The 16,091-nt window shown below is 39.5% G+C and overlaps 3 protein-coding genes across 4 annotated transcripts; 2 read left to right on the forward strand and 1 right to left on the reverse strand.

The window, feature by feature from the left end:
* Positions 1-1,135: 1,135 nt before the first annotated feature.
* LOC136962042 (V-type proton ATPase subunit C 1-A-like) lies at positions 1,136-7,199 on the forward strand. The gene is made up of 13 exons (XM_067255641.1): positions 1,136-1,291; positions 1,963-2,124; positions 2,224-2,291; positions 2,791-2,876; positions 3,424-3,518; positions 3,771-3,862; positions 4,049-4,147; positions 4,351-4,419; positions 4,959-5,051; positions 5,509-5,602; positions 5,736-5,833; positions 6,008-6,131; positions 6,466-7,199. Exons 2-13 carry the CDS (start codon positions 1,993-1,995, stop codon positions 6,559-6,561), a joined length of 1,146 nt encoding a protein of 381 aa, XP_067111742.1. The 5' UTR covers positions 1,136-1,291; positions 1,963-1,992; the 3' UTR covers positions 6,562-7,199.
* A 303-nt stretch (positions 7,200-7,502) lies between these two features.
* LOC136962049 (brain and acute leukemia cytoplasmic protein-like) lies at positions 7,503-9,871 on the forward strand. 2 transcript variants are annotated; one of them, XM_067255654.1, is made up of 3 exons: positions 7,503-7,790; positions 8,319-8,443; positions 8,732-9,871. In XM_067255654.1, exons 1-3 carry the CDS (start codon positions 7,598-7,600, stop codon positions 8,858-8,860), a joined length of 447 nt encoding a protein of 148 aa, XP_067111755.1. In that variant the 5' UTR covers positions 7,503-7,597; the 3' UTR covers positions 8,861-9,871. The 2 variants fall into 2 exon arrangements, with proteins under 2 accessions (XP_067111755.1, XP_067111756.1); XM_067255655.1 differs by having other exon boundaries at positions 7,503-7,724.
* A 160-nt stretch (positions 9,872-10,031) lies between these two features.
* On the reverse strand, positions 10,032-14,951 carry sf3b4 (splicing factor 3b, subunit 4). Its single transcript, XM_067255652.1, has 6 exons — positions 14,903-14,951; positions 13,949-14,077; positions 12,780-13,322; positions 11,449-11,622; positions 10,780-10,941; positions 10,032-10,346 (listed from the first exon to the last, which is right to left on the reverse strand). Exons 1-6 carry the CDS (start codon positions 14,934-14,936, stop codon positions 10,174-10,176), a joined length of 1,215 nt encoding a protein of 404 aa, XP_067111753.1. The 5' UTR covers positions 14,937-14,951; the 3' UTR covers positions 10,032-10,173.
* Positions 14,952-16,091: the final 1,140 nt, after the last annotated feature.

Here is a 16,091-nt window from a genome sequence, read left to right on the forward strand (position 1 = left end):
ATCTCTTCATGTATAATTTACAAGTTGGGGACAGATATTGCTATAGCCGAATGCCAGTGAAAGAACTGAGCCCACCTGGGAATTATTGTCCATGTTAAAATATCCTCAAATCTGCACATTAGTTTCTTTGGAACTTGTCTATTGTTGTTTTTTAGTTTCCTAGAAGCAAACAGTTTCTTGGAAAACCTTTAGGTGTGGGTACTACTCGTCAATTTCCACTTCGATGAAGGCCACTGATGCAGAATCAAAGACATTTGTAAGTCTACGCAGACAAACAAAAGTTCAATGTCCAAATGGATTCAGCTTTTTTTGGTGGGTTTACTGTAATCCAATGATCCAACAAACAAAAAACGAACTGTAGTTAAATCCATGTGACTCTACCTGCTCTAGCTTTCTCTTGCCCTGATGGAAAAAAACTCCCAGCCAGTTGCATGCCATTACCCTTATTGTCTGAAGGAAGTGTGCCCCTATGGCACCCCCCTAAAATAAAATACAACAAATCCAATCAATAAAAATATAGCTGATAACAGCAATGGCGGATTCCTCCTCAAAATTGCACAATATTGTAAAATGAATATATTAGGGTTAACCCCCCCCCCCCTTTTTTTAAGATATACTTTCAAATGAATATCAACTATCAAGAACTGAATTTCCTTCTCCAGGTATAACATCAAATGAATGGACAGTGTCCAGAAGGCTAACATTTTTCCCAGATATAATATCAAATTAATGGCCAGTGTCCAGAAGGCTGACATGTTGTCCAGATATAGTATCAAATGAATGGCCAGTGTCCAGAAGGCTGACATTTTGTTAAGATAACATTTCAAATGAATATCACTGTCAACAGAGCTGACTTTTCTTGGCTGAGTATAACATGAAATGAATGGCCAGTTTCCAGAAGGCTGACATTTTGTTTACAGGAACAAAGATCAAATCTTCAGGCACTTGCTTTATAGAAACGTAAATTATTTTGGACATTTCTTTTCGATATATTAGTAATTGGTATGTATTTTTTTCTGTTTAGTTGTGGGGTTAGAAAACTCTGGTCCACACTCCAACATAGGTGGCAGTAATGCACCTTACGATGGTTGCCACCCCACCCGCAACTAAACAAGAAAAATAAGGAAGACGCAGTAGTCTTGCAATCAGCTGACTGTGAAAGGGATGCTGTCAAGAAGGAGCTCTGAATTAAAACCCTGATATTGTTCTCGCAATGTATAGATGAAGATATTTTGACAACGTTTACATAATTACATTACGTAGATCAATACTTATTGATCTGAACGTATTGGTAAGTGTGTAAATGCACTATATGATTTTAACGTCGTGACAACCTATACACATTTTGTTAGTTTAGCTTTTACTTGCATCTGATTGCTAGCCTAGCAAGCTAGATAACCCTGAAGTCTATGACAGTGTTTAACATTAGCCATTAATGGGGCAAGTGATAAATGAATGGATCGATTACACATCTAATGTTTGTATTCGATGATGACTGTATTTTAGTTGATGCTTTTGGCTGTGATCTATTGGCTTTTGGCTATATAATCAGTTGACATTCTGATGAGAAAGCGTCTTTATTAAGACCAATGCATTACTAATAGGCAAAACCCTACAGCTCGTGACCACGAACATTGGGGAAGTGAAGCGTAGTATTTCTAAAGAAGGGTTGGTTATTTGAACTGCTTGCCGAGAACCCGGAATCATTTTTTAACATGGAAACAGATTATAGGTCAATAGAGATGGTACATCAATTCAAGACCAGACAGTCTAGACCTGTAACAACCTATTTTCCTGTTTATATGAGCCTTTTTTTTTTTACACAATTTATAGGTGGGCTGTAAATGAGCCCTCACAATTGTCAGTTAGTCTATACAAATACAGTATATATTCTATACTCCATTGTTTATGAAGTTATGGAGTTCTGTTTCTCTTCTATACTTATCCGTGTTTTTCTCTTAGGCCTCGTGGACTGCCATCTTTTCCATAGCCATGGCTGAGTTTTGGTTGATCTCCGCCCCTGGGGAGAAGACTTGCCAGCAGACCTGGGATAAGATAATGATGGCCACCACACACACCAACAACCTGTCCACCAACAGCAAGTTCAGCATCCCCGATCTCAAGGTGAAACTGCTGACAAGACACTTAAAGGATTTTGAATGATTATATGTTTTTAGCGTGATGGGAGCTCTTTTTAAACATATTTGTTCTCCTTCTAAACAGGTTGGAACGCTAGATGTTTTAGTGGGCCTGTCTGATGAGATGGCAAAGTTGGATTCTTTTGTCGAAAGGTACATTTAAAGAGAAATTGTTTCTGTGTGAATTACATATTTTTTCTGGTCACGGGGTGAAAGAGTTGATTTGGGTCTTGTGTGTAGCAGGTCCCCTTCAAAATGCAACTATGATGTAGTATAACCGAAAGTAGTGTCCATAGTACGTAGAATATGACATAGAATAAATCAAAGTAGCAGCCATAGTAAATCATAGGAAACCAAACAAAAAGCGAACCATTTGAATAAACATCCGAGCTTGAATAGTCAGCTTTTGTGTGTGTGAGATGGTTTTGCTAACTCTTGTCTGTGTTCCCATCCAAAATGGTACAACTTTTGTAGGTCTGTCTCTCTCCTTTATGTAGGTCTGTCTCTCTCCTTTATGAACAAGGAGTTTGTTCACAATCCTTTAGCAATGCTACTACCCCTTTCTTAGAAACACACACAGTCATATTTGTGTCGTGTGTATGCATATCTCCACTCCTTCACTGTTCCTGGTCCTGATTGTTTTGTTCCTCAGTGTGGTAAAAAAGGTTGCCCAGTACATGTCAGACGTGCTGGAGGACAGCAGGGACAAGGTCTTGGAGAACCTGCTGGCTAATGGAGGTCAGAACAACTAACCGACACCACACTTAGCACTTCAGACCCAGAAGGGAATCTGTACCCTGCAGCAATATGTTTGATCATGACTGTTCTGTCAATATGGAAAAAAGACCCCAAACTTAACAATAATGAACAACTGCACCTGCGCTGTTTCCCAAATGCAGCACATCCTCTTATCCTACTATGAGTGAATAGACAAGTATGCATTAATTCCCCCAGAAAACAAATTCAAAACAAGACCAATGTTAAGTATGTGATGTAAAACCATGGATCCCGAATCATAATATGAACAATAGTAGGTGGTTACAGGTTTAGGTTCAAGAGCACCGACAAATAACTATCTTTGGTCCGGACCTTTCCTACTTCAATGTGTATGACTGGACCATCTGAAATTGTATTTGAATACCTATGGACTGTAAAAAGGTGCTTGCAGTGCTTGTTCCCACTTAAGCTTATTAATTTAATGAAACTTCAGCAAGACAACTTCTTTTACATACAGATGTATGTCTTTTTTTGTGTTCATGGTTTTATAATGTATTTCCTTTACCAGTTGATTTGGTGACCTATGTCACCAGGTTCCAATGGGACATGGCCAAGTATCCCATTAAGCAGTCTCTGAAAAACATCTCAGAGATCATCTCCAAGGTACAGTTTGGTGGTAAAGCTGTCTGCTTTCTTGTTAAAGGGCCTTGACTGAATGGGTGATCAGATTCAGGGGAAACATTGTAATTCAGTGAAAAATTGTCATTAATGTTTAATAAGCCCCCTTCAAAACATGAATTTAATGTGTAAAAAAAGAAAATAAGCAAGTGTGCACAGTGTTTGGTGAAAATAATTACGATTAATAATATTGACAGAGTCTACCACCTGTACTATGTGACCCCATACTTTTTGTAGCAAGTCACTCAAATTGACAATGACCTGAAGGCTAGGGCATCTGCCTACAACAACTTGAAGGGCAACTTACAGAACCTTGAAAGGAAAAATGCGTACGTAATCCTTTTTCCTTTTTCTCCATTACATTTGTTTCTCTAACAATTTTCCCCAATTTTTTAATACACCCTCTTTGTTTTTCCCTTCACATGTTTCCATCACCATGATGGGCAAGTAGCAGAAATGGCAATGTGGATGTGAAATTATGAATGATGATCTTTTAAATATATTTTGTTCACAAGGGGGAGCCTGTTAACAAGAAGTCTGGCAGACATAGTGAAGAAAGAGGATTTCGTACTTGACTCAGAATACCTGATTACCATGCTGGTGGTTGTCCCTAAGTGCGTGCATCAGAATTACAACTTTATTCCTTGGTCACTATCTCTATTGTACATTTTAAATAGAAAGTATGAAGTTGTTTAGTATATCTTTGAATACATCTTTTCTAATTCCATTCTTCCAAGTATCGATAAGAAGCAAAAAGTTGTAAAACATAATGTGGATGAGCTGATGCTTCCATTTAATATTTTACTTTACTCCCAAGGGCAAGCTATCCTGATTGGCATAAAACATATGAGAGCCTTGCTGAAATGGTGGTGCCACGCTCCACTAAGTAAGTCCTGAGTAGGTTTTCATGTTGAATATTATTATTGTTCTTTTCTTTGAAACTGCTTTGCAACTCAAACATTGCTTCACAGCTTCCCATATAATTACACACTGACGGTTCTACTGTGCTGGTGCTCTTTCATTTAGTACACTCTGGAACTCTTTAAAACAACATATTATAAAAACACTATAGAAAATAAAAATTAAATGGTTGACCTTCTCTCAATCTCTGGCACATGTCCCAGACATTGCAACAAAGCCCCAGGATGGAAAAACATTCTAAATGTTATCGTTACTCAGCAACCTGTATTGATAGAATAAAATAAAATGCTCTCAATGGGGGGGAGGGACAACAACTTTGTGTATGGCTTGGAGCTTCAAAATTTTTATAACCTCCCATTACCTTCCTACCCTCATAGACCTATGTCTTTGACGTGTGACATTTTCTGTACTATATACTATGTACTTATACTGTATACTCACCATAAAATGTTTTCTGAAAGTGACCTATATTGTGACGGTTCTCATAATCTGTCGCCTTCACAGTCTGCTGTTTGAGGATCAAGACGGTGGTCTCTTCAGTGTCACCCTCTTCAGGAAAGCCATTGACGACTTCAGACACAAGGCTAGGGAAATGAAGTATGACATTTTTCTGCTCCTGTCTAGGGCTAATTATGGTTTTCTAGGGACTGGACTCTTTAGTCCAGAAACAAGTTCCACCTCTGGTGGTGAAGGTGGTTGGCAGCTACTTCTGCATTTGGGTTAAAGAGTTATGCACTTTTTATGAATTCAGCATAGAAAGAGAACATAAAATGTTTAGAAATATTGCAAAGAGACATTTGGTGTCTCCATTAGGTTTAACAGATAATCAAAACAAGAATGATCGACCTGTGATCAAATGACAGGATGTCATGGAAAGAAAGAAATTGATACAGCCTACATCAATTTTTTTAAATATCTACAATGAGTGAGCTGTTGACTAGCTCTGGTTAGCACTTGAAAACCACTTAAATCTATTATTTGTTTATGTGCTGAATAGAAACATTGGTGTGTTTGGACAAATTAATGAGTCCTCTTTGTCCAATGTCGTGTGCAGGTTTACGGTGCGTGACTTCCAGTATAATGATCAGGAAATGAAGGCAGACAAAGAGGAGATGACCCGCCTTTCAACTGACAAGAAGAAGCAATTTGTATGTCCTTAATATAATGTGTTCGTAATTATTTTGCGGATTCTGCTGTAGCGTAGACAGTAAGACTATGGTCTTTGTCCACCCCAAAATGGATCAACAGAATATTTTTTTTTTGTAATCTTTGTTTTTTCAGGGGCCGCTGGTGCGATGGTTGAAAGTAAACTTCAGCGAAGCATTCATTGCCTGGATACATATCAAAGCCCTGCGAGTGTTTGTGGAGTCTGTCTTGAGGTAAACACTCCTTGAGTTTTCGATCCATCCATAAAGTCATTGATTGATCCACCCACCTACTCTTATTGCCATGTAAAGTTTTAATATGTTGTACAAATGTCCAACACACACAGTATCTTGCATGCGCTAACAGGATCAGTGACCTGGGGCCCGTCTCTTCTCCGCCCTCTGTAGGTATGGTCTGCCTGTGAACTTCCAGGCCATGCTGCTGCAGCCCAACAAGAAGAATATGAAGAAACTGAGGGAGGTGCTGTTTGACCTCTACAAACATCTGGACAGCAGCGCTGCCATCATAGACGTAATGCAACATCAGACCCCGCTCCTTCTCATCACATATTACAGAGATGAATGCAGAACTGGGATGCACTAAAATTCTAGAAAAACAGCATTTCTTTTCCAATTTAGCTGCTGTGTATGTGATATAGGACGTTAATATTTGTTAAACGTGTAGCAGGATATCAAAGGCTTTGCAGCAATGGCATAGCTTTCATAAAGCCTGGAGAATTCATGTGGTCTATGTAGATTTTTTGTAATATTTCTTTACATTCCCATCACACACAATTCATAAACCTCGTTGTTGTTGTATATGTTTTTATATTGTATATGCCTGTTGACTGCTCTTTTTTTTTCAGGCCGCAATGGACATCCCTGGCTTGAACCTGAGCCAGCAGGAGTATTATCCTTATGTTTACTACAAGGTTGACTGCAACCTGTTCGACTTCAAATAGGGACCTTGACACGTTCACCCCTAATCCTACCCTCAGTTTACTGCAGTATTTTATTGTAATGTGACTTGATCCAGCATCCATCCAAAAGCTTTATCTATACACCTGCTCTGCTTATTTGCTTTTTTTTATTCCTCCCCTCTGTCACTTTTACCGTATTTTCCCATTTAGTTTTAATCATAAACAAAAGTTGTTTTAAGTTGTACTTTTTTTTGTAAGTATTGTATTCCTGTTTTATACACTCTGTGGCAACATTCCTTTATGAAACAACTTGCATGGAATGTGCAATGGAATGTACTTTTATTTCTAAGACGCATGTCTCGGGGAAACTAAATTAGTGCAAATATACAGTATTTATTTATGACTTGTTTGGTAAAAATTATGGTTTGGTTTTTAATGCATCTGTGGTTCTAGCTCCATTTGTGGAATATTCTTTTTTAGACACAGCTGATGTGACAAACCTTTATGTTTCCTAACTTGCAAGCAGAGTACTTGGCTCAGCTAGTGAAACTGAAACTGGATCATTTTCTCCAGAAGCAATTTGTTTGGTGAACTGTGTTCCATGTTATGTCATGATTGTCTATTAAGTTTCTGAAAAATATGCAAAAATATTGTCCCTATAATAAAACAAATATATACTCAAAATATATCTGTGTATACAGCCTAGGGTTCTGATGGTTCTACCTGCTGCAACGAATAGTATTCGTTTTTTGTTTGTTTTAAATTTAGACTGGTACAGGAGTAGCAGGAAATACCACATATAAATCCCCACAAATGATGGTTATTCGACAGGACAGCAAGACAGACCTACTTGTCGACAATTCGAAAGCACATTTGTTCAATTTTGAATATTACCGGCGTTTGATGACGCAAGTACGTTACATAAATCATGTTGACAGACGCTGTGGTACGTGCATTGACCAGAGCACATCACCAGGCTGGGTAGAAGGAAGCGACTCTAGATGCTGCGTTGAATTGGATTAGGCACCTTGTGTCAGTTTAATTGACACCCGCAAACTGTGCTGTGGATGCTTTTCTGATGGGTTGTGGTGGAAGTCGGGCGGACACTATAATCGAACCGAGATATCATGAAAGCTGGACCCGAGAAACGGAATCTACGTGGCTTACCAACACCGACATAGAAACCCCTGTCCCCGGAGTCAACAGTAAGAATTGTTGTAGCGCTGAAGAAATGTCTAGTCGAATGGTAGTAGAGAATGCAAAATACGCAGGTTGGTTGGCTGTAGTCTATACATTTTTTTTTGGTAGAACAGTCTTTACTTACTCATTGTACTGTGACAGTAGCTTACAATGAGTAGGTTAAGTTTCATAGGTAGCCTATTTGATAAGCTACATATTTATCCACTTATTATTACGGATATTACGCATTTATTCTAATCAATTACAGTAATTAAGTGTGTGAATGGATGCATATTGGGCGAACTGCAACATAAAAAATTACTTACCACTTCGAAATAAGAAAAATCGATATGAGGCTATACAGTTGAGGTATGACAATGAATTAAAATTTGCCACTTAAGCAATGGTGTCTTTATGTCCCTGCCTTTCATGTCATGGGGGTGTTAGTGCATTATGTTAAACATTTTTTTGATTGTTTTACAGTTTTGTTGTAATTAAGTTGGCACTGAATGGACAGCTCCTTACAGATTTACTGTTCCAGATACAATAACGGACAGTGTGCTTCAATTCCTAAAATCCAGTCAGCAGTGCTTCTCTATGTGCCTTTTCTTGTCCCACAGGTAAGGGGACGGAGGGCAGTCACAAGGAAAAGAGGATGGTAAATACAGCTACCCAATGTGGAAAACTACCCCTCAACAGCACTGGTTCCATCCACCAGAGGAGATCACGCCGCCCCTGCCATGAAGTAGGCCCTGTCACTGCAAACAAGATCAATGATATTGACTAGATTTTTGATATTTGTTCATCAGTTGTATGTGCAATCTTCACAGCAACTTATACAGGATTGTTGGTGCAAAGGTCTCCTTTAAAACACCTACAATTGTTTTCTCAGTATTCATTTAATCATCAATATCACATCTCAGTATATCTCATCAGTGATATCTCATTGTAATCTTTTGTTACTACTGTTCGGGTGACTGGTATTGCCTAATGAATGTCCTAATTTTACGTTTCTGTGTCTTTAAAAAAAAAGCAAATGAGCACGGACTCGAGAATGAGAGCATCTAACGAAACAAGTGGTGCACCCCCAAAGGATGTCCAGCCTGTGAACGACGGTAGCAGGGAAAATATCACAGCAGCCCAGAGCTGTGATGGAAGGTGAAAACAACTAGGCCCTTTGGAGAAAAGGATGACCAATGCCATGACGAATGGTTTGAAAAAGGATGGGTCAACAAGCTGCTCCTGAGTGTGTGCTTATGACTCCACATCCACTTCATTACTGCACTCTGCCTTACAGAGATAAATATCAGATATGCCAAATGTCAATTGTCTCTATTCAAGCAGCTCATGGATGCTGTTTGGTGCACTGTGTGTTAATGCATGGACAAACTATGGAAGAAACCTATGGTAAACTTTTACTCTGAATTCATTTTTGTATAAAAATACATAAGCTCAACCTGAAGTGCTGTGCCAGATATGAGTGTCTTGAAGTTTCACATTTGAGGACTAAGACCATTTTTTCAAGGGGCTTTGCAAGGACAAGTTATGAACCCGCATGTGCCTATACAGTGTTGGTTAGACACTAGTTGGTTGTTGGGCTTTGATCTATAGGTTTTTGTTATCAAGCTCAAATAAAAACAATGTATTTTAGATTTTGAGAAAATAAGTTGTCATTCTCCATTAGTTACTTGTGTTTACATTGTTGCATGTATATGTTGTAACCATCTGCTTCATTTGTTGAAGATTATCTAAAAAATATACATTTTTAATCCGGTATGTATAATTTCTAATTTTAAAGTATGATGGATGCATAAGGCAGACTTTTGTCAAGTACACACCAATCTAAACCAGGGTAGTATTCTTTACGGAAAGACTTTAGAAAGTACCTATTGATCGTCAATTTCTTACTGCACTAAAGAAAGCCATTAATTGAATGAACTGCTTGGCCATGTTCTTGATACATGGAAAGGAAGTCTCATTAAATACATGAATTTCCAAGAAAAACTGTAGTTAATGTTGTAGTTGAATTAACTGAGTTCCAATTCACGAAGACATGATCAGTATTTGTGAAATGTTCGTTTTTTAATTAAACTTGGATAAATTAAATGTCATCAGTCCTTTGTATTAATTCCCCATCTTGTTATATTGAAATAGTTTTATGGTAATGAAAGTAACAATCAGAAATAAATGAAATTAAAGTCAACCCATTCTGACATGGTTGAAAGTGATTTAAGGATTTTATTAAATGTATGAAGTTATGTAGCTATTGTACTTTGAAGGAAAAAAAAAAATACACACAGATATTTAAACCAAAGAAGTATGAAGTCAGCAGGTTATATGTATTAAAATGTTTATTTCTCACTGGGTGGAGATATGTACAAAGACAAAATATAAAAAAAAAAAACATTTTGTTCACCTATTGTAATCTGTAGAAACACAAAAAGCGAATCTCCTCTCTTTTGAAACCTCTGCAGTCTATGGAGGCATGGGCCCTCTCATTGGGCCCCGAGGTAAAGCCCCTGGGGGCCTTGGCGGCATCGGAGGCCCTCTCTGGTAGCTGAAGGGAGGTGGACGTGGGGGTCCACCACCGTAACCTGGTGGAGGCATTGGAGGAGGGGGTCCTCTCATACCCGGATGCATGGGGTGACCTGGAAGGTGGACGGGGGGATTAAATACTGTAAATAGATTTATTTGGGCCCCATAAGGGTGGCAAACAAGCTCTTGGATGGCCATTGCCATCTGGAAATAGCCAGGTCAGTCAAGTAAGTTTGATCTGACAGTGTATCCAAGCCATTTTTGTAAATAAGCATGTGACTGTTTTCTCTCCTATATTGCAGGGGCCATAATTTTAAGTGTCTTGTTACAATTAAATTAAGGACACACACACTACTAATTGTTCCAGGTCACAGTCAGCCATAACCAAATGCTGTTATTCATGTCATCAAATGTACTTTAGTTTGTTAGCGTCCTGCATAACTTAGACTTCAAACTCATGAACAACTGCCTTCAGACCAACTAGTCAAGAGACTTGCGGATATGGGAAGTCACTACTGGGTTTAATAATTTAAATTGGACACTTACCCATCGGATGACCAAAGGGGCCTCTTGGTGGCATGCCCATGTGTGGGTGTGGGGGCATGCCAGGGGGTGGTGGTGCCCTGTGCTGATTGGATCCCGGGGGTCCAGGAGGTGGCGGCACCATACCTGGGGGTCCATGGGGGTGCATTGACATCTGGGGCATTCCTGAGGAAGATAGAAATATACAATTTAAGTGTGATGGAAAGCATCAGTATCAATTCATTTTTTTATATATAGATTTTTTATAGTCTACCTTTATAAAATACAAATAGCTAACTAATTACTTAGTCACTCAAACTGCAGTGGTTCTCAACCCTGGTCCTCAGGGACCCCTGTCCTGCATGTTTTAGCTCCAACTTGGCTCCAACACACCTGATTCAAATGCATGTTCGTTACCAGGCTTCTAAAGAGCTAGATAACGAGCCATTTATTTGAATCAAGTGTGTTGGAGCAGGGAAACATCTAAAACATGCAGGACAAGGGTTCCCTGAGGACCAGGTTGAGAAACACTGCGTTAGAAGACACTAGTCCATCAGTGCTTTGTTAAAGTATGTATGCAATAGTATCTAAGCTTACAGTTAAAAAAACGCAACAGCCGAGGGAACAAAGTATCTCAGGTATCTATTTGGGATGTTCCAGTGTGAGTAACAACTACAGTAATAGCAGTTTTACCTGGAGGATGCATGCCTGCTGGTGGGAATGGAGGTGGCCCTGGTGGGGGACCGCCACTGCCCCCTTGTGGTCCAGGGGTCCCTGGAGCAGGAGGCATGGGCATGCCAGGGGGCATCCCAGGGGGGATGGATCCAGGAGGGGGTACAGGAGGGAAGGCACCTGGGGGAGGCATGCCTGTAATGGGACATCAAATGTAATCATATTTCAAACTGACAAACACTTCACGATCAAAGTAAATATAATCATCTTGTATGTACACATAGAAAAACATGCATACTTTAAATACGTGTATTTGCCATAAAATGTACAGATCAGTGACAAACTAAACAACCTGAATAAATGAGTAGAAAATAATGATGCTTTCGTACATGTGTACTGTATAATACAATTGATTCCATCATGCTGTGAAATCTATGGTAGGACTCTGCTGGCTAGTGGGGGACCAACACCGTATCAAGACACTTTAGTTTCATACACAGGCAGGTGACAATTTAAGAAAATGTAAACCAGAAGACAGCAGTGCAAAACAAAACTCTGCTGGAGGTCAGCACAGGATGTATGGGAGTTAAGAGGGCTTGAATAGTCTTTGGTCTATTTCTAACTAGTCCAGGGGTGGCCAACCCTGGTCCTCGGGGCACCCTGTCCTGCATGTTTCCCTGCTCCAACACACCTGATTCAAATGATTGGGTCGTTATCCAGCTCTGCAGAAGCCTGCTTATGACCATTCATTTGAATCAGGTGTGTTGGAGCAGGGGAACATCTCAAACATGCAGGACACGGTGGCCTGGCAACCAGGGTTGGGAACCACTGATCTAGACATTCGGGTTAGAATTATTTTTACACTTAATGATGACAAGCGCAGGCCTTGGGCAGGCATAGACAAAATCCCATGTCTTCGCCTGCCCAAGCCGTGCACTTGTCATCATTATGTGTAATATATAAAGGGAGTCAGGTGGCTGAGCGGTTAGGGAATCGGGCTTGTAATCTGAAGGTTGCCAGTTCGATTCCCGGACGTGCAAATTGACGATGTGTCCTTGGGCAAGGCACTTCACCCTACTTGCCTCGGGGGAATGTCCCTGTACTTACTGTAAGTCGCTCTGGATAAGAGCATCTGCTAAATGACTAAATGTAAATGTATATATAATCATTCCAACCTGAAATGTCAAGATGATAGTTGGACAAAACGTGTATAGCTTGCATGAAAGTGAATTTAGGTTCAACAACAATATAATATGATGCATGTAATACATGAATACTTAAACCCATCAACATGAATTGCATCTCTTTCGGCCTTTCTTTGTTACCATGTGGTGATTTGAATAGATTCCTACCAGGCATGGACATCCCTGTACCCAGGGTGGTGAGGACAGGTGTCGGGGCAGAAGGCGGCGGGGGTGCGTCCGCAAACAGCTGATGTGGCCGATCAGCCTGAGAGAGCGGGTTCTGGGCAGCAAGCAGGCGCTCGGCAGCGGATCCGTGACGCTCTCCCTTAGAGTCCTTCTTGAAAGCGTAGGAAACTGTAATAGGCCTGTTGCATAGATACTGGCCATTCATGGCCTCAATAGCGGCATCAGAGGCATCAAAGCTGGCAAAGTTGATGAAGGCGTAACCCTTTGAGTTTCCCGTGTCTGGGTCACGCATGATCTTGGGCGTCTGAAGGATAACTCCAAAGGCGCTGAATGTGTCGTAAAGGAGCTTCTCATCGATTTCAGGATCAAGGTTGCCAATGAAGATGTTTGCACCCACATCCAGGTTTTTATTGTGTGCAGAAGCCTTGTTTACCCGGATGGGCTTGCCGTAGAGCTTTATCATGTTCATAATCTTGATGGCATAGTCTGCATCTTCTTCACTGAGGAACTCCACAAACCCATAACCTGGGGAGTGACAGAATAACATGCTGAATTCCAATTACTGAGTTTAATATTGAATATATGTAAATACAGCCTTGGATGCGCCTGCTCTAAAGCTCACCACTTAGGTTGTAACTGGAAAAACCAAGTTGGGAACTTGGTTGTATGGTGCATACAGTAAGTTAGGTATATAAATGTTTCCTATTTGTTCATGGATGTAATGCATCCATTAGGCATAAAGGCTAACTACTAATTAATTCACAAAAAATGTCAACGAAACATTTTGTTCTCACTGGAAAGCAAACTTTGGTTACTGGCTCCGATAGCACTTTATTTATATCTTCCCAAACCAATCAACTTTTAGCTTTCCCAACTCTTACTTAACTAAGAGTTATCTTGCTACTACACAAGACACTGCTTCATGAGGCCCTAGCTCTATGAAACAGAAGCAGGTCTGAATCATTTTGGAGCCTCAAAACTTCCTCCCTGTTCTTTCATTTCCGTTGCACAAGCAAGCTTTAGGTATCGGATAGGACTGTTTGGGACATCAATAATCTGTTTTCTACCTGGAATAGCCGAATAGTTGGCTTTGGGGACGGAATAATCCAACTAACAGACACATTAGCAAACATGTGCCTTTTCTAACTCACCCTGGTGTTGTCCAGTGACTCTGTCTTTAGGCATGTGTGTGTTTACGACTGGCCCGGCCTGAAGGAAGAGCTCCCAGAGAAGTGGCTCGGACACTTTCTCATCCAGACCACCCACATACACGGTGGCATCTGTAAACAGAACAGGTTAATAACATTTGTACAACGATATGACTGCTTTAGTGACATTGAATTCAACATTCATAATTTAATCTTATCCCCCTTTGACGCTTCTCCACCATGATCCCCACATTAGTGGAATGATGTCCTTGGTCAGCTACTCATTTCTCAGACATGACCTTACTTATACTGTCACTACTATAGCCTACGTCACTTAACAGGTTATAATTAGGCTACTATGAACTATAGCAAGAGCTACAGTACCTCATGTCAAGGTATTGGTTTATTAGGAGCATAAATTAACATACAAATGTAACAAGGTATAGTATAGGGATACACTATCTTTTATTCAGCCGATATGCTTTGATTCCCCCCCCCCCCCCCCCAACAAAATGTTTGCGTTCGATTGTCGACCCTACTGTTAGAGCTATGCTATTCCATAACTTACGCAAGAATTACTGTTAAACCCGCTAAGAAATCCCGAAAACGGGAGTCCTACTATCGATTTACAATTAAGACTGACATTATATTTTCTCGGGGAACCCATTCATAAAGTTATAAGCTAGCTACCCTAACTACTACGATAGCAGCGGTCTACCGGTGGCCATCACAAACGTAACATAGTGCTAGCTAAACGTTAAAAACAGCTAGCAACCAACAGTTAGCTTAGCCTAGCTGTGTGCTGCTTTGTCCGACGAATTGGAGACGTAAGGTCAGTTTCACGAAAATAGACCACTAACTTAGATGTGTTACAGCTGCAATTTAATATCAACATGCATTGATCAACTACACATTTAACCGGAGTTACATGTCAAATTATTATTAATTATAGACTACCTTGATTCCGCTCCGAAATTGGCCCCGCCGCCATGTTTAACGTCGCGTGTTAGGCTTTTCCGCTTTCTTTTCCTTCTTCTATGGTGTTTATTGAGGACTGGCAAGTACCGTTATTGGTTCATTACCGCCACCTACTGCGCTGGTGAGTAAGCCAGAGACAGGGAAACAGACCCCTCGTTTGTGAATGAGATTGGTACTACCTATGATAAACCACTGAGTGTAGGCTATTTCTATGCTTGTGTGTATCCATCTGACTTAAACCTACAAAACACACCACTTGATCTCGAATAAATCACATTGCACTCTTCTTTATTTCTTATTTTATTGGTATTGTAGGCCTATATTACTTTTTTTTTTACATCGTATAGTAGTGGTTAAAATTATTTAGATACTGTTGTACATTTTCTACATTTTCTATTTTCTACATTTTATAATTAAAACTCTTGTATGTTTACCATATGCACCTTCCTGCCGTAGTAAATTCTTTGTTTGTGCAAACTTACTTGGCAAATTAAGTTGATTCTGATTCTGAGAAGCAATCATTAAAATCAAATTGAAAGTTGTTTCAGAACATTTTTATTAACTGTATATAAATTCAGGTACAAATAGTTGAAAACGGTAATAAAAAATGCCACTCTGTATAAAATAAGTAGATAAACTATTTCAAATTCATGCTCAGTTAAAAAGTTAAAAGTCATACAGATGTGTTTTTTTTTGTTTGTTTACAAGATTAAATGAAGGCTTTTTTTAAGCACAGAAACTTGGATATGTCCTCCAAGTTTATAAAACAATCTACTTACAAAAGATGATAAATGATGCTACTTTGGACTGGAAAACTATATAAACAGACTGTATTATATTGGAACTAACAATAAACTCAAAATAGCCTGTATACTTATCATGGTTATCACACTGACAGAAAATAGCAAACACTTAATGGAAGGAAAGACAATTATATGGCTTCAATAAAATGTATTGAGTTGTGGCTATTGTCTGTAAAATAAGCATACAAGTATTCCTTCGTAAAAATATATTTAAATGGAAACATTTTCATGTATCACTTTGGTAGTTCCAAACCAATTATATGGTGTCTCCAAGAATGTAATTATTGAGCAATGTTTTGCACTTTTGTGCATAGAAGTATAGATGGATGCATTTTTCTGACAGTAAGCTTACAAAATAAATCTGA

This window comes from Osmerus mordax, chromosome 18 (genome assembly GCF_038355195.1).
Source record: "Osmerus mordax isolate fOsmMor3 chromosome 18, fOsmMor3.pri, whole genome shotgun sequence".
Taxonomy (NCBI): domain Eukaryota; kingdom Metazoa; phylum Chordata; class Actinopteri; order Osmeriformes; family Osmeridae; genus Osmerus; species Osmerus mordax.

What these genes read in the sequence shown, in the direction of transcription:
- LOC136962049 (XM_067255654.1), top strand. Translation starts at nt 7,598, where the DNA reads ATGGGTTGTGGTGGAAGTCGGGCGGACACTATAATCGAACCGAGATAT. An exon ending in AGAGAATGCAAAATACGCAG is followed by an intron (nt 7,791 to 8,318) that starts GTTGGTTGGCTG and finishes CTTGTCCCACAG; the next exon opens with GTAAGGGGACGGAGGGCAGT. An exon ending in CACGCCGCCCCTGCCATGAA is followed by an intron (nt 8,444 to 8,731) that starts GTAGGCCCTGTC and finishes TTAAAAAAAAAG; the next exon opens with CAAATGAGCACGGACTCGAG.
- LOC136962042 (XM_067255641.1), top strand. Translation starts at nt 1,993, where the DNA reads ATGGCTGAGTTTTGGTTGATCTCCGCCCCTGGGGAGAAGACTTGCCAG. An exon ending in GTGGTGCCACGCTCCACTAA is followed by an intron (nt 4,420 to 4,958) that starts GTAAGTCCTGAG and finishes TCGCCTTCACAG; the next exon opens with TCTGCTGTTTGAGGATCAAG. An exon ending in CACAAGGCTAGGGAAATGAA is followed by an intron (nt 5,052 to 5,508) that starts GTATGACATTTT and finishes TGTCGTGTGCAG; the next exon opens with GTTTACGGTGCGTGACTTCC.
- sf3b4 (XM_067255652.1), bottom strand. Translation starts at nt 14,936, where the DNA reads ATGGCGGCGGGGCCAATTTCGGAGCGGAATCAAG. An exon ending in AGTCACTGGACAACACCAGG is followed by an intron (nt 13,323 to 13,948) that starts GTGAGTTAGAAA and finishes GTCACTCCCCAG; the next exon opens with GTTATGGGTTTGTGGAGTTC. An exon ending in TACAGGGATGTCCATGCCTG is followed by an intron (nt 11,623 to 12,779) that starts GTAGGAATCTAT and finishes GTCCCATTACAG; the next exon opens with GCATGCCTCCCCCAGGTGCC.